Consider the following 21,381-nt stretch of genomic DNA (forward strand, 5'->3'; position numbering starts at 1 on the left):
GACGCCCGGAGCTGCGGGAAAGCCAGGCGGCGGGCATCCAGGCGCGGCTCTCACCCGCGTACTCGCCCGGCATCGGCCCCAAACACACCGCAGTGACTGCGGGCCTCGGAGCGTTCACGCCGGAATGCGGGGGAGCCTGGACTGAAACATCCCCCCAACACACACACACACACACGCACACACGCGCACACACACATACACATACACACATGTGCATACGCTTACGGCGGGCAGGGTGACCTCAGGAGTGTGTGTATGTGATGGAAGCGAGGGAGCCCTCATCCTCACGTATGAAGCACTTAATAAATGGCCCTTTAAAGAGGAGAGGAGTCCGCGTTGAACGCTCCACTGTCTCCAGGAAAAATGGTCCCAGTTCACCTGTGTGGTGAGCTGCCCTCCCTCAGGCTCAGTCTGTGCCTTCATTCCCGCCAGCCCACTCACCGCTGGGGAAGAGTGGCACCAGACAGCTTTATCCAGGCTAATCCTGAGACCTCTGCAGCCATAGTTGTTTTGTTTTCTATTTTGTTAATCCTCAGCAGATATTCCTCTCCCCCTCCCCCAATGATTCTTAGAATGGAGGGGAGGGAGGGATGAGGGGGAGAGAGAGAAATATCTATGTGAGAGACATATCCATTGGTTGCCTCCTGCATGCATGAGAGAGGGCTGGGGATCAAACCTGTGACCCAGGTACATGACCTTGGGCAGGAATCGAACCCTCGACCTTTCGGTACATGGACAGATGCTCTAACCATTGGGAAAACAAGCCAGGGCTGCACATAGTTTTACATGGTCAGAGTAACAGCCCAATGCAATTGGAGAATAAATGGCAATAAGGCAGTGGGTCACAGACGGGACTCCCTGGGGAGCACACAACATGCAAATTCCTGGAGATTTCTCGCTGCTGGCTGGGGTGAAACTTTGGGTTCCGAAGTTCCCTGGTTGTTCTGAACAGCCACAGCAATGCCGTGATTTTGTCTTATTTGAAGGAGACTTGAGGTGGGGGATAGGCTGTCAGCTGGGGCCCTACTGTCAAATAATGTCATCTGGAGTTTCAATCTTAAAATGAAAAGGAGTTTGATATAAACAGACCATGCCCCAAGTTTCTACATTCAGCAGCTGGACAACTTTCAGTTCTCTAAGCGTATGTTGCCAGCATAACAGTGTTAGCACTTGGGAGATAGGGCAGGTGGACCTATGCTACCTCCTGAAAGAATGGTGCAAGGAACGTGGAGCTCAGGTAAAGCTTCCTGCCTCATCTACACACACACACACACACACACACACACACACACACACAGTTGTCAATAGAGGGAAGGGAGACGTTTCAAGGTCTGCCTTGGGATGGCGACAGTAAAGCCCCTCAGTGCTGTGGGAGGTTTAAGGAGAGTCCGGACCCGTCACACAGTGCCAGGTGTGTGTGATCTGGGAAACTGCCCTCCCACACCACACCGGAGCTGGTTCCTGACGGACCCGCTCCTCAGGTGGTTTCTGCTTTCCACTCCGTGGGAGTTAAGACTTCCATCCGTATCACCTCTGGTAAAGGGGCACTCCCCGCCCCCACGGCAGGCGGGCGGGCCACCATCCCCCGGTGTCTGCAGCACCTTGGACACAGCATCTTTAATACAGCTCCTGGTGTGTGGTGACTCTCAACCATAAAATTATTTTCGTTGCTACATCATAACTAATTTTGCTAGTTATGAATCGTAATGTAAATATCTGTGTTTTCCGATGGTCTTAGGCGATCCACAGGTTGAGAACTGCTGCTGTAGAGCCTAAGACCATCGGAAAACAATTATTTACATTACGATTCATTAATAGTAACAAAATTACAGTTATGAAGTAGCAACGAAAGTAATTTTATGGTTGGGGATTACCCCAACATGAGGAACTGCATTAAAGGGTCGCGGCCTTAGAGAGGTTGAGAACTGCTCTAAGACCTCCTGTTTCCCTGACCACATGGTTTTAGGATCTCATTTGATGACTTGGTGACAACTCACACCTGCTGACCCAGAGGCCCTTGAGGTCACCTATGTAAGGGATGCAGTACCCTTTCTGATCTGGCATTGATCATTTTTTAGGGATCCATGAGCAAGTTGCAAGACATCAGCTGGTGAGATTTAGAACACTGGGGTTTTAATAAAAAGTTTTTTAAATTAGTTTTTACTTATCTCTTGGTACCTGAAGGTTTGCCCTCCTGGTTGTGATCAAAATAAGGAAGCAGAAGCATCAATCGGCTCTCTACATGCTCCTGGAAACTATGTTTCCCTCCTAGGTCATTTACCCACACATCTCCCGCTGCCGAAAGTACCATGAGACCTAGCAGTAGTCTTAAGGAGAGAGGGAAGCCCGGCATGGCCTAAGGGTGGGGCAGTGAGAGGGATTCCAACTTGTCACTCTGCACTCCCCTGCAAGAGAAAACTGGTCACATTGGCCCATTCCTCTGGCAACTAGACACATCCAGGTTCCGGCTGGCTGTGGGCGCTTTGGGCACAGTGATCCGTTGCTCCCATTAGTTACAAAGTCAAGATAATCATTTCCTTCTGGATGGATCCCAAGCACTGCCCACATTTTTTATTGTTTGGACTGAGGGCTCTCGTGTATGTGAGCTGGCAGTTGTCTGGGCTGCTCACCAAGGGGAGTGCCGATGCCAGCTTCTTACCCAGGAGCACGGCAGAGGCACCTGGAAGGGAGGGAAATGGGTTTATTCCTGTCGAAAATGGCACTAGGGTTAAAACATAGGGCTATTAGCCCACGAAGGATGATCAGAATCAGAGACATATTAGTTCTCCCATAACTTGAACTTGCCACTTGGATTTTAGAAATAAACAGTGTATTTCCGGCTGTTACTGGGAAGCACAGTAGAATTGATCGAGGTCAATCATTAACTCAGCTTGGAAAGCTTTGGAGCAAGGTCATTTCTACAGTTATGGGATCACCTGCAGCCTAAAGAAAGGGCTCTTCAGACTTCATTTCCAGTACACGAAGGAACCCCTTACAGTGGGCTGGGCTTGGGGACAGGAGAGAGGCATTTGGAGCTTGAAATCCGAGAGTCACTTTTATCAGTTTATCACATTAGCAGAGACCATCCCCAAATACTCTCCTTACGGTGTAGGACGTCCATTCACACATGCTTGCTGAGCCCTGGGCATTGATGACTGATGCCTGGGAAAGACCAGTGAAAACCCAAACACCCCCACCCCTCATCCTCAGGGGGAAACAGCACACAAAGTACCTTCCCTCTGGGAGGGTGAGAGCGACAGGTGTGTGATGTGAAGGAACCCACTGGGTATTTTCCCCATGCTCTGTGTTTGGTGTTTGGTGGCTCCTGGACGCCAAAAGGAGCGACTGGGCTGGATCCCAGGTGCGTTGTGGACCGGTGGTTACAGGATTCTAGGAGCGGGTGCGGGGCTCCAGTGTGCGAGGTGGCATAGTGAGGGCACTGTGTGTATTGAGACAAAGGTCAGAGTGAGTCAGGTACATGAGCAATTGGGTTTAAGATCAAAGACAATTTGAGCCTGTGGACTCTCCTGGATGCGGGCAGACAGCTGCAGCTGTGGAGAGTGGGGTGCCAAGGTTCTCTCTCGTCCCCTCGCTGATTCCACTTCAGATTAAAAAAAAAAAACAACAAAAAAACAGGTCGGCTTCCCCCAAGGGATTCAAGCACAGAGTGAGCGGCCAGGCCCGTTGCCATGGCTCAGAGGCCCCTGAATGCCCTCTTTGTCCGGCTCCTTACAGCCAGGCATGGCTCAGGGGTCCGGGAGGAAAAGCTGAAACGTGAGCGGCTGAGGTTTTGTGCTTTAGGTTTATTTTGGGATAATGATAAAGGACAAGAATCCCAAGGGATGCTAATAGAGCCAGGCTGTGTTCGATGTCTGAATGGGAGCCCAGAACAGCTCCCAAGGAAGGTTTCCAGGCTGGTGGTGGAGAGGTGAGGAGGGAGAGGAGACACAGAGCTCCGGACAGGACACAGGTCCCAGAGCTCAGCCAGGATGGTGAGGGGAACCCCCAGACGACACCACAGATGGGGCATGCTGTGTGGGGCACGAGTGGGAGAGGGGGGCTGCTCACCTGGAGTTCCTGATTGGGAGAGAGTGGAGAAAATACGGAGGATACGGTGTTCTTCCCATTGAAGACACTGGGGGTCACTGTTTGGAACAGGGAGTGAGGATGGCTAACTTCCCAGTGCGCAGCCATAAGGATCTCTCGGCCCGTGCTTCCCTCACAGCCTGCAGTGATGCTCGTTTCCATCACAACTGACGTCTCTGTAAAATTATAGACATCACTACCAATCTGTGTGGCTGATTTCACGTGGTTTGATGTCTACACACTGGCCCCAGACACACAGTCCTTGCCGTTGGTCTTTTGTGGTCTACTTACTACAAACTCACAGGTCCCCTTTTTACGCTGAGGGCAGCATGCTCTCCACCCTGTCCTGTGCTCTGGGGTGGGAGGCTTCCATTTTGGGGAACACATCTAACCCAGGGGTGACCCAGCCCAGCTCTTGGGACCCTCCTGAACCGTGACCCGTGTATCTTCATCTGGCCGGTCACCTCTATCCCTCAAAAAATTGGTAAATGTGTTTCCTTGAATTCTGTGAGTCACTCTTGCAAATTTATTGAATCCAAGGAAGGGGTCGTGGGACTCCCCAGTCTGCTGCCAAATCAGGCAGAAGCTGTGGGTAACCTGGGGACACAAGAGTTAGAATTGGCATCTGAAGTGGGGGCCGTCCTGTGGGACTGAGCCTGTAACCAGTGGGATCTGTCTCCGTGTGGACAGCGTTAGAACTGAGTTAAAGGGGAGGGCACCCAGCTGCTGTCAGAACTGCTTGTGAAGGGGAAAACCGCCACATGTTTGGTGACCAGAAGTGGCAGGAGTGAAGTGTTCTGTGTGAAAGTTAAGGAGCCACAGAAGACGCACACAGGTGAGAAGAACGGGGGTTTTTCCTACTCAGGAAACTGGCCTGGCCTTCTGATTCACCCTTCAAAAGGGCCAGAGGCCTCGGCCCTCCAACATGCTCTCGCCTGTCTTTTCACGTGTGTATAAAACTCGTGACTGGTAAAAATCTGTGGAAACAAACCTAAAGAGCTTTTCCATTTGAGGTGATAAGAAAGTCTGGGTCACTACCTGATGGGCCTTCCAGTTTTTGTGTTTTTTAAAAAATATATATTTTATCGATTTCTTACAGAGAGGAAGGGAAAGTGATAGAGTTAGAAACATCAATGAGAGAGAAACATTGATCAGCTGCCTCCTGCACCCCCCCCCCCCCCCCCCCCCGCACTGGGGTTGTGCCCACAATCGAGGTACATGCCCTTGACCGGAATCGAACCAGGGACCCTTCAGTCCGCAGGCGGACACTCTATCCACTGAGCCAAACTGGTTTCGTCAGGCCTTCTAGTTTGGTCTCAGCCTGAGAGAGCCAGCCTGCCCAGGGGTGGCTCATCAATGAAGCCCTTGGCTCTGGGTCCACGGCTGGCTCCCCAGTCCCAGGTGAGGTGTGAATTGGGCTTGGGGGCTTCAACCCCCCTAACCCTCAGCTGCCCTCTCTTTTAACTTTTAAAAAATGTTTTGCATGCTTTTATGAGATGGTCACAAGAGGCTCAGGGTGGGGTGGGGGGAGTTTATTACATTCATGAGTCTTAGAGCCACATGGGGCAGCAGCAGGGGGGACCAGGAGGCAGAAGACAGGAACGAGGGGAAGGTTTAGGCCATTGCCTTTTGGAGTTTCCACGGGAAAGGTGAGGCTGGGCAGGGAGAACAGTCAGGGTTAGCTAGTTGGAATAATTTCGGGATCTTTGGGCTGTAGCAGCAGTTCCAAGATGCCTGCCACTTGGCCCCGCGGTGGGAGGACTGTTGCCTCCTGGGTTTGGGGCCAAGTGGAGCGCGTCTGGCTCTGGATTGGTCAGTTTACAGATCACATGCCAGGCCCTTTGCTGCCTCTAAGAAGGGGCTAGCCCGGGACGGGCAGTCTCTCTCCATCCATAAAGGCTTTTTAAGATGTCAAAGCATTGCCCTAACAGGTTTGTCTTAGTGGATGGAGTGCCGGCCTGCGGACTTAAGGGTCCTAGGTTCGATTCTGATCAAGGGCATGTGCCTGGGTTGTGGACACAACCCCAGTGGGAGGTGTGCAGGAGGCAGCTGATTGGTGTTTCTAACTCTCTGTCCCTCTCCCTTCCTCCCAGTAAAAAAAAAAAAAATCAATAAAATATATTTTAAAAACATGTCAGATCATACTACACTATCCAGAAAATAAAGCAAATACATACAAAATATTAAATACAGCTAGGAGCTCGAAGGAACTCGGGAAAGGCACCCACCACTGAGACTGCACGGGACTCCCCACCGGCGGGGGGGGGGGGGCGGGGGGGGGCGCCTTGCTTTGGAGTCTGGCCTGTGCTGGCGGCCAGAGGAGGGCGCTGTGCCGTCCACTGCGGAGCCGGGCACTCGTGGCCCCTGAAATGTCAAGTCAAGTGACACTAAGCACTTAGTTCCTCAGGGTCACTGGCCGTCTCACGACCGCCTCGGGCGGAGGGACCCAATCCACGTCCGTCATTGCAGGTGGCGGCAGGCAGCGCTCCGCGGGCTAACTTCTCCGATGGCCTGAAGGACGCCACCCGCGGTGTTTAGGGTTTGGGTTTGTCAGGCTGTGTCTTCGTGGACAGCTGTGCGTCTTGTTCGCAGGAACAAGGCATCAAGGATGCCGCACTTTTCTCTTAGGCGGGGGGATGCCCTGCTAACCGCCAACGCCACGCCCGGCTCCGGCCGCCAGGGGTCAGGCGCTTCACTCGCTCCGGCCATCTCCAAGATGGCCGCCGCGCGAGGCCCCGCCTATGTGGGGGTGTGGCCTGGTAGCCGCCAGCCAATGGAACGACAGCACGGGCCGTCAGCCAATGGGAAGACAGCGCTGGCGGCCAGCCAATGGGAGGGCAGAGGTAGCCAGCCAATGGGAGGGCAGCGCGGGCCGGACGTACGGAGCTGCCGCCAGCTGCCGGGTCTCAGCATGTCGGGTTCCCGCGCCCTGGCCGCCGCCGCCTCGGACCCGGGGTCCGGGCGCCGCAGGAGGACGTGGGCCGAGCTGCTGGGTAAGCGGGTGTGGGGCGCGCCTCCTTTCCCCCCAACCCCCGCCTCCGCCGACCCGACCCGGGGAGGTCAGGGTCCTGCGCGCTCGAGTTGCCTTCAGTCCTCTCAGTCTGACCCCTGACCCTCCTCGTGACCCCGGCCCCGGCCCCTCCCCGTCCTGTGCCCGGGTCCCCGGGTCGCCGCCGCGGTGGCGGGACTGGCGGGTGTGGGAGGGGGTGCGGGCCGCGGAGCGCCGGGGACAGTGTCCCGTGGCCCTCGCCGGCGGCGGAACGGGGCTCCGGCCCGGGTCCGCGGCCGCGGGGCCACTGACCGGCTGTCCCGTTGTCCGAACCGGGCCGCGCAGCGGGCCGGGCCCGGAGGCAGAAGCCCGGTCCTGAGCGGGGCCGGCGGGTCCTGGCGGCCGCCCTGCAGCTCCTGAGGCGCCATGTGGACCTGAGCCAGCTGCTGCTGGAGGTGAGGAAGGGCTGGGGCTGGAGCCCTCGGTGCTGACGGGAGGAGGAAACGGGGTGGGGGTGAGCGTTTATCCCTGGGGATTATGAGGAAGTTCCAGAAGTTTCGCTTCTTCAGACAAAACGCCTGAGCGCAGGGCGGGAGGCAGGCGTCCCCGGCATCGGCACCGACACCGGGGTCGTCTGCCCGCTGCCAGGCCCTGTGCTGGGTTCCAGGTGGACGGCCCGCGACCTGCAGAGCCGGCCCTGAGCGGAGGGATGGACGGGTGGATGGACCGCGGCAGCCCCGGCGCGCTGGTCGGTGAGTCGGGGCTTCCTCCTCCGCAGGCCTCCGGTGACCCCCTCGCTGTGTGCCCCAGAAACGGGCGTTCGGGCCCACCGGAGAGGGGTTGCTCCTCGGCATGGAGCAGGGCGAGTCCGATGTTTGTGACTTGCTTGGGGCATGTTCCCCGGAGACCTCTTCTGACCTTCAAAAGGCAAATTTCTGGGCTGCTACAGCTTACAAGAAGGTGTTTTAATCTCTTCAGTCTTCTGACTTAGATTTTGAGTGTTTCTATGTTTTGTGTTTCCTTAAGGCTCTGCTCTGCGGGATCAAGCCTCTCGGCTGGGGGTTCCAGTGGCCGTCCTGTCCAGCCACACAGTGGCCTCCAGCTTTGTGCAGATTTGTGCGGCGCGTGCGGAGCCCTCCCGTGGGGTGTTGCTCGACCCAGAGCAGAGAGTAAGGCACAGCACGATGTGGTCACTGGGCTGCTCGTGTTTTTTAAGCGATTGGGGGAAATGAGGTATTTCTTGATTGCTGCAGGTATTTGCCCACCCCCCCTTTTTTTTTGCCCATTTTTGAAAAAAGGCTTAACCTCTCTTTTCAGAAGAAACTGTCTTCCTTGTTAGAGATCGCTGGGCATTTACTAGCACACAGTATGTTCTCCCGTCTCACCTTCTGTCAAGAATTGTGGAAAGCACAGGTAAACCTGAGACTGTAATTCTGACGTCAGGGTTTTTCCAAGCAGGCCCTGTTGTTTGGGTGGAGCCACAGGACGCTTCTTCTGGAATCCCACCGAGCATCTCATTAGTTGCAGAGAGTAGGGGGACGTGTTCAGTAAATGCCGATGGATGGGAAGGAGGTACCCGCAAACACTGTGTGCGGCTGTTCACAGGGTACAGAGAAGAGGGGCGACTGTATCTGGATGGTTGGCAAAGGCTTCCTAGGAGTGCTGGGAGGTGCAGGAAGTGTAGGAGGAGTGTGGTTTCTGGGAGACGGGTGTGACTGGAGCAGGGAGACTGAGGGACGGTGTGTGTCCTTGCTGCAGGAGGGAGGGCCTCACTGGAGAGGACAGAGAGAGAAATAGGGCCAGATCACAAAGGGCTGTGCTGTGTTGAAGAGTGAGCTTTATCCTCAAAGCTGTGAGGAGCCACGAGGCATTCTAAAAAGATGTTGGCATGTTCCTTTACATTTTGGAATCTTGGGTAGGCCACAGTGGAGAAAGGTCTAGAAGTGGGTCAAGCTAGAGGCGGGGCAGGGTCCTGTCTGAGCCTGCTGGACATGTGATGGTGAGGACAGGCAGGAGGAGGGGAAAGATGGTAGTGGGCATGTCCGAAGGCTTGGTGAGTTTTAAAACTAGTGGGTAAAATAGTTTAGGCTATGCTGTTATTCCACTTGGATTTTAAATAGAGCCTGGTGGTTAAGAGCACAGGCTGAACATTCTGTATGAAAATGCATCCTGAAGGACTCACAATGCTGTTGTTGTTTTTACAGGATTCTTTGTTGTTGGAAGCTGTGTGGCGTCTTCAAATACAAAACATTGTGAGCCTCCAAGAGCTACTGGAAAGGTAGTGATAATATATTATTTAAATGCCATGTGATTTGTTTTTTGTAACCTCGTCTTGTATGTCTCATGTATCACAGCCAAAAATTGCCCGGAGAAACTATTACAGCTGACTTCGAACAACATGGGTTTGAACTGCACAAGCCTCCGTATACACGGTTTTTCCCCAGTACAGTTGTCCCTCTGTATCCATGTGTTTTGCATCTTCAGATTCAACCAACTGAGAGGTTAAAAACAGTATTTTTGATCTGTAGTTGGGAGTCTGCTGATGCAAAGGGTCAGCTGTATGTGTGGTTCCACGACATACTGGACTTGAGCATCTGCAGATTTTGGTGTTGATGGGGGGGTCCTGGAACCAGTCCCCTGCAGATACTGAGGGCTGACGACTATATTAAACTTGGGGGATCAATTTATATACAGATTTTTGACTCCTGTGTTGTTCAGGGGTCAACTGTAATTTATTATTTAAAGGGAATGTCTTTTTGTAATTGAAGTCTTATCGTGCACAGGCTTGGTAATGTTTTCTTTGTAGAAGATACATTATGTGATATGTTTAAAAATATTTTAAAAACTAAAAAGATATTCAGGTAAATATGATTAATATATATGTGTGCAAGTGCTTTTATTTCATCCTGAAATCCCACCAACCCTCAGAAAGGGGGTTTTATAAAAAGGTGCAAGCCATGAAGATGGGAGGATGTGGGAGAGGACGGAGCAGGAGGCAGATGGACCAGTGGCCGACAACTGAGCACGTTTTAGATGGGCTTGTGCAAACCAGCAGTGTGGAAAGAAGGAACCGATCTAGTGTCGTCTTTCTCCCTGGAAGACTCAGATTGATGGGTGCCTCTGGATGTCAGGGACAGGATGAGAGGCTGTGACTGAGAGCAGGGGCCAGAAGCACTTGGAAGCTCAGATGGCAGCTTCCTGCTCTAGGCAGCCAGGCAGTGGCTCCTCCCCAACCCGAGCAGGAGGCTGGGGGTTTGCATGTTTGTTCTCTGCTCAGGAAAAACTTGTTTGGGGGATTGCCCAGCTGAGTTGAAAATGCCATATTGAAACACTGGTGGTGGTTCTTGTGGGCCACATCTGTATTTTTAAATATATATTTTTATTGATTATAGAGAGGAACAGAGAGGGAGAGATAGAAACATCAGTGATGAGAGAGAATCATCGATTGGCTGCCTCCTGCACGCACCCTACTGGGGACTGAGCCCACAACCCGGACATGTGTTCCTTCACTGTAATCAAACCCAGTACCCTTTAGTTTGCAGGCTGATGTTCTATCCACTAAGCCAAACCAGCTAGGGCCACATTTAGATTTTTAAGTTGGATCTTTTTGTTGTTAATTCTCACCTGACGACATTTTTCCATTGATTTTTAGAGAGAGTGGAATGGAAGGGGGAGAGGCAGAGAGAGAAACCCGTGATTTAAGTTGGAACTTTATACCAAAAACAATGTTGATAAATCAAAGAAGGAAAAAATAGAAATTATAAAAGCACTGGAAGGATGTTTTTGTAATCTTGAAGTGGAGAAGGCCTGACTGCTCTAATTAAAAATAGACAAAGGATATCAGTTGCCAGTTCCCCATAGAAGATGTACAGGTGGCCAGGCACATAAAACATTGTTATCAGGGAGGTGACAGGTGATAGGCGGGCAGGTGAGGGTTCTCCATCAGGGCTTTGCAGGCCACATGGATTCTCACACAGGTTATGCTGCATGGCCGATCCCGTGGAGACAGCCTGCAGCCTGTAATGCTGCTGTCTGTTCATTTGTATGATTATCTTATTGACCTTTCTTTCCCTTTCCCAACAGTCGTGAGCTATTCCAAATAAGTGCGAGTAAACTACTTGAAAATTATTATTTTTGATGTTAGTAGCAGGTGTCCCTAACTTCTTGGTACAGAAGGCTCAGGTGGTTGCTAGCTTATTCTCAGTGGCCTAAGCTGCTGAGTGAGTGAAATGAGTGAGAAGAAAATGGCCCGATGGCTGTGGAGCAAGGGTCCAGGTGTGCTGTATGCTTGTCCCCAGCCACTCGGACGTGCAGGCGGTGGTGGCGTGGCTCTTCAGGAACCTGCGTTGTCTGTGTGAGCAGACAGAAGACACCTCTCAGCACGTCGACATCACCAGGGCTATGCTCTCTGGTAAGTCCATCACAGAGGCAGGCTTTGGGGTGAGGGTGGAGGGGGAATTCATTTAGGTCAGTTTTCTGCTGTGAGGATCTGTGGGACGCAGAAAAGACCCTTACACCCATGGCGTGGAAATCTAGCATGAAGTCATAGTGGGCCATACCTGTTGGATTTAACTTGAATTGTGTGGAAATTTTGTTAAGTCAGCCTGTTGATCCATTATGTTACGGGGCCTGTAGCTGGTGTCTTGAGTTAAATATTTGTGGATTATGACCTGAATGAGGAGGCACAAGCCCTCATGTGGGATTGGCAAGGAGCTCCCTCAGCATCCCAATTGGAGGAGGGCTATGCTAATTGAGGCTCAGTTTCACCCCCCAGAGAATGTGTTGAGGGAGACAGCAGGGTAGGAGCACCTGTTACTTACAAGGTGGTTAAGGATGTGGCCACCTACTTTTTGTGGGCTCAAGGGTCAGCTCTGTTTTCCTTCCAAATAGAATGGCAAGGAGAGAGTCTAGTTTGGTCAGAGCTTTTAGGTTGGGTCTGGTGACCTGTAGGCTCCCAGGGACAGGAGCCAGGGTGTCCTCACAGCTGCCTGTGGGTCCGCCCTCAGCCCCTGAAGAGGGTGGTCTTGTGGGCCTCTTGGCCTCCTGGCTGCTCGGGGACTGCAGTGTATGTAAATACTTTGCTTTTGTGGTTTTCAGATTTTGTACAAGTGTTTGTTTTGAGGGGATTTCAGAAAATCTCAGGTCCAAGAAGAAATGTGGAGGCTGAACAGATGCCCCAGGTAGGAGGAACAACAAAGGTGAAGCATTATAGGATTGTCGAATAAGCCCCCTACACCTGCACCCACCATGCCACCATGGAGTCCTCCCCTGGACATCCCTGGATCAGTGGCTGACTTTGCTGTGCTCATGAGGTGCCCCCTTCGTGTCCCTCCCCATCCAGTAGGTGTGGGAAGTGGGAACAGGTTGTGATCTCCCCCATGTCTTCTGGTTTCCAGAGTGCTCGAAGGCAAAGATCTTCACGGCCTGGAATTCCCCTGTGATTTCAGAGGAGGGGAGGGGGCGCTCTTTCCCAGCTGCAGTCCAGACAGTGTTAGCAGGACTCTGCATGGGCAGCACCTGGGTGGTACAGACATGTGGGAAGCAGGGGGCCGGTGGGATATGACCAGGGCCTGGGCATTCTGGGGCATCACGACAGATACTTACAGAAAGTCTGCCTTTAACTCTGTCTAGTCTCCTCGGTGTTGGGATGTTACGTAGACCTAAGAGGAAATCTTAACAGTGTACCTCTTTGAAAAGCCAGTATTGTATTTGACTCTAGAGTAACAACTAGCTTTCTTGTGTGGTTCACGGGTGTGACTGAGTAACGGTAACTCGTTCTGTGTTCACAGATTGCTGTGGCCGTGTTGCAGAGAATGCTGCTCTGTGAGTGTGCTGCTCTGTGCCCCAGGCTGTAAATGACTGTTTGTTTACCAGGAATTTTCTGTTTCTACCTTTTGGTTTCAAGTATTCTTCCTGTTTGTATATATCTCCCCGTAGAGTCCTTGTACCAGAAAATCCCCTTTTTGGTTGTACTTTAGTATAAACTTAGCCTCCACTTTTTCTCCTGGCTCATTCCTCCAGAGCTGTTGAATGAATGTTTATGTTTAATGGTGAATTGGGGGTGCTTCGTTGTCTGCATATTCTGATTGGTTGTAAAGGCTTCACTGAGACACTGGAACCTTAGAGGCCTTGTGCTGTCTAGGGGTTTGGGTGGCTTGGGAGGTCTGTAACTTGGCAGTGAGGGGCTCTTACCAAGGATGAAATGCCTGCCTTGTCCAGAAACACTTAGTCAGGGTTGTTTTGATGGGCGGTGATGATATGCTTCTGTCTCTTGCTTCCATGTCCTGGCATCAGTCGCACTTGAAACCTTAGCTGCTGGCGTGCAGGAGGAGTCCAAAGCGCACAAGGCAGTGAGGTGCTGGTACGTTCCTGGGGGGGCCTGGGGGCGCCTGGGGGCGGTGCTCACTAGGTTAGGGCCCAGGTGTTTTAGACATTCCAGTACCAGCAGGTGACTCCTGAGCACACTCCTGCCATCGTGTCAGTGTTAGGAGAGATGACAGCTGGGAGGCACTGGGGCCCCCCGGGCCCGCCTGCTTTCTCTGAGATGAGGCAGGAGGATAGGCACCCCTCTCTGGGCCCCTCATTCCTCCAGGCCCAGACTCCTGCCAGTTGTGCTGAACAGAATGCCTTGATTAGCTGTCAGCAAGTATGGTGTCTTTTTTTTTCTTCTTCAAAAATGTGGGTGTTTTTTTTTTTTTTCAAATCTTGATTTGAGGGGCTTTTAGTGCTGCTTCCTTCTAAGGAGCATCCTTCTGTAAGCCTTGCTTTTCCTCCTGTTGGCTGACAGAGAACTGTGGAGCAGCCAATACACAAAACTAGTGTTTGTGCAGGGCTAATGACAGCGGTGGTTTATAGCTTGCTGGGCATTTGCATCCATGAAGTAGGAACTGGGGCTCTCCACCAGGAGCTTCTTCTCGTGTCTCCTCTTCTCTTCTGGAGAGGGAGGGAGGAGATCCTTAGTGAGAGGCCTATTGTCGGGAAGTGCAGGCATCTTTTTTCTTGAGATCCTCTTTCTACTCCATTTGCAGGTTCAATGGATTCAGTGGACACACATTCCACAGTATAATTTCGACGGATTCTCCAAAGAGGTTTTTCAGGCACACTCTGACTCAGATACTTACTCACCAGCCTGTGCTGAAAGGTGGGTTCCAGACTCGTTTGTTTGGGGACCATTGCCTCCCTCGACAGGGACTTGGGCCCCATGTTAATGCTCTCAGACACTTTGAGATTATTTTATTATTAACCATCCTTTCATTTGAAAAGAACACATTCTCATTAAGAAAATTTACAATTAAAGAAGCGTGGAAAGAAAAACTCATCCTTCTCATCAACAAAGTAGAAGTAGCTTTAACACAAAATCTAGTTTTTTTCTAAATAGATTTTTGAAGATGTAGTTATACTTTTAAATTTCAAGGTTTGTTTCCATATGTCATTAACTTATGTATTTTATGTAGTTTCGTGGTTTTCTAACGTGTTTAATATTCATGTCATCTTTTATAATGAGTGTCCTTTGGCTGCTGTCACTATCAATGGCAAGCGTTCACTCTTAGTGATGGACTGAATGCACACCCTGTCCACTGAGCTGGCTCTGTGCTTTGGTACATCCTCAGGAGGGTCTGCAGGTGGGATACGGTCGCTCTTGACAGAGGCTGCTATCCTACTCCTGAGGACCTGTGTCCTCCTTTCCACAGCATCCTCATTGATCTTCTGTTGACAGTTAAAGTTTAAAAGCAGTCAAAGTCGCCCTAGTTGGTTTTGCTTAGTGGATAAAGCATCAGCCTGAGGACTGAAGGGTCCTATGTTCACTTTCGGTCAAGGGCAGAAACCTGGGTTTCGGGCTCGATCCCTAGTAAGGAGCGTGCAGGAGGCAGCCAATCAATGATTCTCTCATCATTGATGTTTCTATCTCCTCCCTTCCTCTCTGAAATCAATAATAATAATAATAATAAATTGTTCCAGAAAAAAAGAAAAAGCAACTAGACTCAAATATGACATAGGATCACCAGCAGGTATCTGGGCCAAAGAGACATTTTATAACCTAGAAATGGTTAACAAACGGAAATGGTGAACTTCACTAGTTGAAAAAATACAAATTAAAATAAGGTAGTTCTTTGACATTGCAGCTTTAAAACCCAGCTTTCTGATGATTGCTGACTTGACGTTTTTGTCTGTTCTTCCTCCTGGTGAAGTCTCCGATGCTGTTCAAATGCAGAGGGACTGGAGCTTCGCCAGGACCCACCCTCTGCTCACCGGCCTGTACCGCAGGGTGAGTCACGGGGCAAGACGAGGGCCATGGAGAGCTCCCGCAGAGCTCTGGTTCCATCCAGTACTGACCCCTCAGCGAGGAGAGACGCAGAAGTGTCTCCTTTCAGCTCTGAGTTGTGTCCTCCAGGAAAGGGGTGGCGTCTGACTCTGCCAGCAGGTTCTGCTCTGCCAGCCCAGGCACTTTGTTTCAGCTCTTCGTGCTTCTGAGTCCCGAGGAGCTGGTGAGCCACTTACAAGACGTTCTGGAGACGCACGAGGTGAACTGGCAGCACGTGCTGTCCTGTGTGTCCACAATGGTGATCTGCTTCCCCGGAGCCCAGCGGCTGGTGACTGGTGCGCTTCGGGGGCGTTCTGGGTGTGCTAGTGTGCGTGTGTCTGCGTGCGATGTGCGCAGTGTTGTCGGCAAAAGGGGAATCATGGTGTCCATCTCAGCGAGGATGCCCTGAAGATGCCCTGCATCCTGCGGACTGTGCCCTCAGGCTCTGCCCGCCGCTGCTGTCAGCCTGTTGTAGTTGCTGTTTGGGTTCCGCTGATCAGTTTCTAGTCCCTTGAAATGGGCATTGGGTAATCAAGTCGTAGGGGGGCACTTACTCCCCAGCGGAACATACGCATTTTATTCCATGGTTTTTCTTGCCCAGATTGGGTAACCTGTCTGCTGGCCCGTGCGTTTGAGAGCTTTGACCTGGACTGCATGGTCACTGTGTTCCTGGTTGTGCGTCAGGCTGTGCTGGAGGGCCCCTCCGTGTTCCCGTCCTATGCAGACTGGTTCCAGGTGCGTTATCTTTGCTGACCTGCTGGTGCTCCCAATAGGTAGTTTGCATGTCCCCCAACTTGCCGAGGAGAGTCCGTGTTAGGCAGTAAATTGTGCCTCTGATGTTCACAAGATGCCGTAGTTATGTTTCAGCTGACTAGTCAAAGCTTCGCCATGACATTCAGAATTGTATGAACCAACTGGCTTTGTGGTTTCTCTCTCCAGTAGCAGTTTTCTGGTTTTGAGGTGCTTCACTGACAAGTCCCTTTGTGAACAGTAGGGCATGTGCTGTCGGTGCCTCACACCCATCTCCCTCCAGGCTTCTTTTGGGAGCTCAAGGGGCCACCACTGCAGCAGCAAGAAGGCACTGGTCTTCCTCTTCAAGTTCCTGTCCGACCTCGTGCCCTTTGAGGCCCCCCGGTACCTGCAGGTGAGAAGCCGGCTGCCGGGCCTTTGCTCATGTCCTCCTCAGTCCAGGGATGGTTTTCCTGAGCAGGTACTTGTTAAACACTGCAAACCCAACAACTGGAGTGTAGGCATGCCCTCAGTGAAAGCGCTGGTGATGATAAAAGGCCAAAAACCACCCCCTGGCTGGTGGCCATACAGGGAGCTGTCGCAGGTCTTCCTTGGAGCAGCTCAGAGAGCTGGACCGGGAGAACAGGAGAGTTGCACATCCCACTTTTTATATTTAAGAATGATATGTTTTTATATTGGAGGAGAAGAACCAGGAAGGATATAACCCAAACTGCCAGGGGTCGTTACCTCTGAGTGTATAATAGGTCTATATCAATCTCATGATTAAAATGTTTATTTCTGTAAGCCTTTAGTTAGATAACTATATCTAGCATTTGTTTTGGGGGGTTGGGCACCTAGAATCTCATATTTCATAGAATCCAGGTGAGAGAATAGGTAGAGGAGTAGATCAAGCCATGTACCCATATGGGGTGAAGCCCAGAGCACTGCTCACGTCTCCCGGGCCTCCCCTGCCTGTCTGAATGCTTGACCCCTGGCTTTTAAGATGGAAAGGTGCCTGGTGCCTTCCATCTGAGGAGAGAGGTGTGCAGAGTCTCGGGCCCTCCCGCAGGACTCTTGTGCCCACTTCTGAAGGCGCGCCTTCGGGTGCATGTGGAAACCCTCACCAGGATCCCATTCCGTTCCATCCTTTTCTCCCCCAGCTTCTGCCCTCATGGTCTTTGGCTAATTCTCTGACTTTCCCGTCCTGTTGTGTCGTCTGCTGCAGGTGCATATTCTCCATCCACCCCTGGTCCCCAGCAAGTACCGCTCCCTCCTCACAGACTACGTCTCGCTGGCCAAGACACGGCTGGCCGACCTGAAGGCAAGTCCTGGCTTCCCCTCCTCCCCTCGACCTCCAGCTGCCCACACCCATCTGGTCCTCAGTGTTCTCGCTCCTGTCTTCTGTGCAGGTTTCTGTGGAGAACATGGGGCTCTATGAGGATTTGTCTACAGCCAGGGACGTCACAGAGGTAATTCACCTTGGTGCTGCTGCCTCAGGCCCCCCCACGCTCCCCTCGGTCCCCCTCGTGCTCACCAAGCACATTCTTGTTCTTGTTTCTTGTGATGGAGTTGAGCCTTTCCTGTCCGGGACCTGGGGTGTCTGGTGCAGGTGGAATGTGACAGTTGCCCCAAGTGCTTGTTCTGTAACATCTCTGTTGAGAACAGGAACAGGATCGTCACTGCATGTGGGAAGGGTTGTCTTTTGGGAGATCCCGTCCATGTGGGTATGAGTGGACAAAGTGGTCTGTAAAACTGCAGGGAGGTGCCTTTTTTTCTCTCTCTAGGAATTACAGGAAAAGAGGTTAACTACATTTATGTAAACCAAATGTTAGGTGTCCATGTGGTATGCGTGTCTTCTTTAAGACCATTTTACTTAAAAGTTGTGAGTTGCTGGAGAACTGTTACAAATGCTATTAAAGTGAATATTATGAAATACTTAGTTCCTTTTTCTGTTTAAAATGTACTGCTGTACTTTAAGAAAAATATCAAACTTAATCTCTGCTCCTTCTCACCGGAAAATCTTTAGTTGGAGCTCTTTACTGTCCTAGAAGGGAGCAGAGAGGAGAAGTAGGAAGGAGATGGAAGGATGGCAGTGGCTTTCCACAGGGGCCATGTTGTTACCGGGCTGCTCATTGGTCTGACTGCTGAGGGCAGAGAGAAAGCCACCGATGCTTTTTGTGGTTCTGAATTCCCAGTGTGCACGCATCGACTCCGCACCTTTTACCTCAGATGACAAGCCTTCTATTAAGTGTCCTGTTTTTTCTTTCCTCCCTTCACGGAGTCAGCCCCACCGCCAGGCATCCCAGGATGTGGAGAAGGCTATCCAGGTGTTTGAACACACAGGGAAAATTCCCATTGCCGTCATGGAGGCCAGGTAGGGTCACGCTGGGGCTGTCCCTCATCTGTTCTCAGGGCCACGAGCCGCAGGGAGGCCATGTTTGTGGGGAGACGCAGGAGTCCATGTAAGTGTCCCAGCAGTGGTCTTGCAGCTTGCTGGTGTGGAGTCCTTGACGTGACATGCGTTTTCTTTAGAAAAGCACAGGGCACCCCAAAACAGCCAACAGGTGGAACTGAGTGGAACCCACACTGTTCGAGGGACGATTGTTTTTATTAATACTTAATTGGTGACCAGTGTGAAGCTAGTACAGGGAATCAAATACCAAAACTGTGTTGAATTTTATGTGATTCCAAAACTTCTTAAGTTCTGGTTAATACCAGTGTGGATTAGCTTTATTTTAAGGTATTGCTTCTGAAAAATGTGGTCCCACTTCTGGGATTTCCTGGGGGGCAGAGTGTTATCCAGATTCCACAGGACACAGGTCACCAGCACAGACTACCCTTTGTATGAACTGGGACTTAAAAATGTGATGTAATGTCATAGCCGTGAAAGGAGACGGCCCACATGGTGCCACTCTGGAACAGACGTTTTGTTGTGTTCACTGAGGTCCTGGCGCTTCTGTTGTCTGAGCCCGCCCTTCTGTGTTGCAGCATATTCAGGAGGCCCTACTACATCTCTCACTTTCTGCCCGCCCTGCTCACACCGCGAGTGGTGAGTACACATCTTCACGAACTCGGGACCGAGGCGGCAGAGAGCAAGGACATTCCTGCCTGGATCTCACTGGAGTCTGTGTTTCCTCTCACAGATCCCGAGTGCCCCTGACTCCCGTGTGGCCTTCATAGAGTCCCTGAAGAGGTGCGCAAGGATAGGCTGCTTCTAGTAGGGCTTTGACAATGCAGAGGATTCTGGGTCTTTTGTAGAGATGTTTTTGTCACGTGTGTTTTACTTATATAAATTATATAAAATTATATAAAATTATATCAATTATATAAAATATTGGCTCAAAATTAGTTAACATTTTAAAAGAATTTCTTTGATTCTGAGTATTGCCACTTAGCATAATTTTTCAAAGAACATGTAGAAGATTGATTGATCTGGGAGTTAAGTAGTGTTTTTCATACAAAATCATGAAAGGAAAATTAATGCCAGCTTTTTTTGTATTTGTATGATGTAGCTTAATTTTTTGACATTTATTTCTAGTCTTAAAAAATGTTTTGTCAAAGTTAAATTGGTTTAGAAAAAAGAATTATAGTTCTGAAATTTATTAAGAAAGACAGCCACCACTCACCCCTCCCTGCCACTTCTTTCTGTCTGGATGCAACTGTTTTCAACTCTAGCTGGTTTTATTTCCATATCTCTAAAGAGCGTTTTTATTTTGCTGCTTATCACTTTTTCTATTTTAGGAAATATCAATTGATAATCCCTGTGGAATAAATTCAAACAATTTTTTTTTTTAATTTATTCCATCAATACAATTAGCTGTCCTTTGTACAATAGTTTTAAAAACTCAGTTTATAAAAAACTGTTCAGATTTGACCTTAGGAATCCAGTTGTTTACTTTTGTTTTCTCTAGAGTTCATATTTGTCTTACCTCATTTTCCTTCTACATATCATGATTCGCCTGCAGATCCTGCCAGTTGTCTAGAGTCCTCTCATTCAGAGTCGAGTATCCAACAGTTACATCTGGAGACGCCTCTTGCAGAGCCTTTCTTTGACCTGCTCCTGTCTGAATTGTTAGCTTCTGGCCTCTGAGCACAGCTGCCATCTGTGTCTCCTTTCGATATCCCCCAGGAGTATTCCTCGGCTTGTGCTGACCCTTCCTTTTCTGTGACTCATATCATCCTCTTGGCTTGCTCCTTTGTTTTGGTGGAACATACCCTGTTGATGCAGATTTTTCTTAAGAAAGGATGGATCGGAGGTAAAAAAAAAAAAAAAGTTTGACACCATACTGAGCCTTCAAGTTCAATAGGTAATTTGGTTGAGTGCAGAAATATAGGCTGGAGCTTGTTTTCCTTTCAGTCTTAGAAAATATTCCTCCATTGACTTTCAGCCTCATTGTTGAGGTGTTATGAGCTTATGTGTTTTTCTCTCTGGAGGCCTGTAGTGTCTTATTTTTTCGCTGTGTTCTGAAGTTTTATAGTAATGTGGATTGCTGTGGGTCTGATGTCATTTCTTGGCTGGGCAGATGGTAGGCCTTTAAATCTGGAAATCCATGTCCTCCAGTACTAAGAAATTTTGTCTATTTTAAACATTTTGTTATGAGAAATTTAAGATAGAGAACTACAGATAAGAGTATGTATAACCCAGCTTTCATAGTTATCAACAAATGGCCAGTCTTGTTTCATCTGTAGCCCTCAGTTCATCCACTTACCCACGCTTCTGGGTTATTTTGGAGCAAATCCAGACACTATTATTCCACCTTAGCTAATTTCACTGCAGGCTTGCTGCCGTCTGCATGGTTTTTGGAGCCCTTGATTTTCAGGTATTAGAGTTCTTGGATTGTCTTCTGATGTTTTTTCTCTTCTGACATATTTACATATCTGGTGTTTGCGGATTTTTCCCCCCTCTTCTTCAAGTTCACCTGCCTGTCCTTTAGTGAGTTTCACTTTTGCCACCAGATGTTCTTTTTATGTCAGTCTGTTCTTGCTAAACAGCTGTTGTGTTTGCCTTCCCTCTCAGAGTAGTGGTGATAGTGGTGCCTGAGGGTTTTCTATGAATTTCTCCACTTTCTTTTGTTTGCATTGATTTCTACTTTTTAAAAAATACTTTCATTGATTTTTAGGGAGGAAGCGAGAGGGACCAATGGAAACATTGATTGGCTACCTCCTGCGTGCCCCCTGCTGGGGATCGAGCCCAAAACCTGTGCATGTTCCCTGACGGGGAATTGAACCAGTGACCTTTGGTTCCTGGGCAGTGCTCAACAACCGAGCCCCACCA

At 50.3% G+C, this 21,381-nt stretch overlaps 1 protein-coding gene and 1 pseudogene across 3 annotated transcripts in view; one reads left to right on the plus strand and one right to left on the minus strand.

Annotated features, from left to right (window-relative positions):
* Nucleotides 1–6,955: 6,955 nt before the first annotated feature.
* The window catches only part of FANCA (FA complementation group A), a gene marked incomplete at its 3' end in the record, with an annotated part of 33,818 nt that continues 19,392 nt past the window's right edge, over nucleotides 6,956–21,381 (plus strand). For both annotated transcript variants that reach the window (XM_084905456.1, XM_084905455.1), the window contains exons 1-20: nucleotides 6,956–7,079; nucleotides 7,421–7,530; nucleotides 7,743–7,827; nucleotides 8,102–8,244; nucleotides 8,393–8,488; nucleotides 9,280–9,353; nucleotides 11,374–11,486; nucleotides 12,173–12,255; nucleotides 12,865–12,898; nucleotides 13,370–13,436; nucleotides 14,104–14,216; nucleotides 15,265–15,341; nucleotides 15,532–15,673; nucleotides 15,979–16,112; nucleotides 16,411–16,521; nucleotides 17,332–17,427; nucleotides 17,516–17,575; nucleotides 18,392–18,480; nucleotides 19,095–19,155; nucleotides 19,250–19,299. In XM_084905456.1, the coding sequence (XP_084761582.1) occupies nucleotides 6,998–7,079; nucleotides 7,421–7,530; nucleotides 7,743–7,827; nucleotides 8,102–8,244; nucleotides 8,393–8,488; nucleotides 9,280–9,353; nucleotides 11,374–11,486; nucleotides 12,173–12,255; nucleotides 12,865–12,898; nucleotides 13,370–13,436; nucleotides 14,104–14,216; nucleotides 15,265–15,341; nucleotides 15,532–15,673; nucleotides 15,979–16,112; nucleotides 16,411–16,521; nucleotides 17,332–17,427; nucleotides 17,516–17,575; nucleotides 18,392–18,480; nucleotides 19,095–19,155; nucleotides 19,250–19,299 (1,820 nt within the window). In that variant the 5' untranslated portion in view covers nucleotides 6,956–6,997. The remainder of the gene's footprint in view (nucleotides 7,080–7,420; nucleotides 7,531–7,742; nucleotides 7,828–8,101; nucleotides 8,245–8,392; nucleotides 8,489–9,279; nucleotides 9,354–11,373; nucleotides 11,487–12,172; nucleotides 12,256–12,864; nucleotides 12,899–13,369; nucleotides 13,437–14,103; nucleotides 14,217–15,264; nucleotides 15,342–15,531; nucleotides 15,674–15,978; nucleotides 16,113–16,410; nucleotides 16,522–17,331; nucleotides 17,428–17,515; nucleotides 17,576–18,391; nucleotides 18,481–19,094; nucleotides 19,156–19,249; nucleotides 19,300–21,381) is intronic.
* LOC311632991 (small ribosomal subunit protein eS27-like) lies at nucleotides 13,797–14,066 on the minus strand (annotated as a pseudogene). The gene has a single exon. The product of its transcript is annotated as a small ribosomal subunit protein eS27-like (transcript).

The sequence above is a fragment of the Pipistrellus hanaki genome (genome assembly GCF_964339955.1).
Source record: "Pipistrellus hanaki genome assembly, chromosome: 15".
Classification (NCBI taxonomy): domain Eukaryota; kingdom Metazoa; phylum Chordata; class Mammalia; order Chiroptera; family Vespertilionidae; genus Pipistrellus; species Pipistrellus hanaki.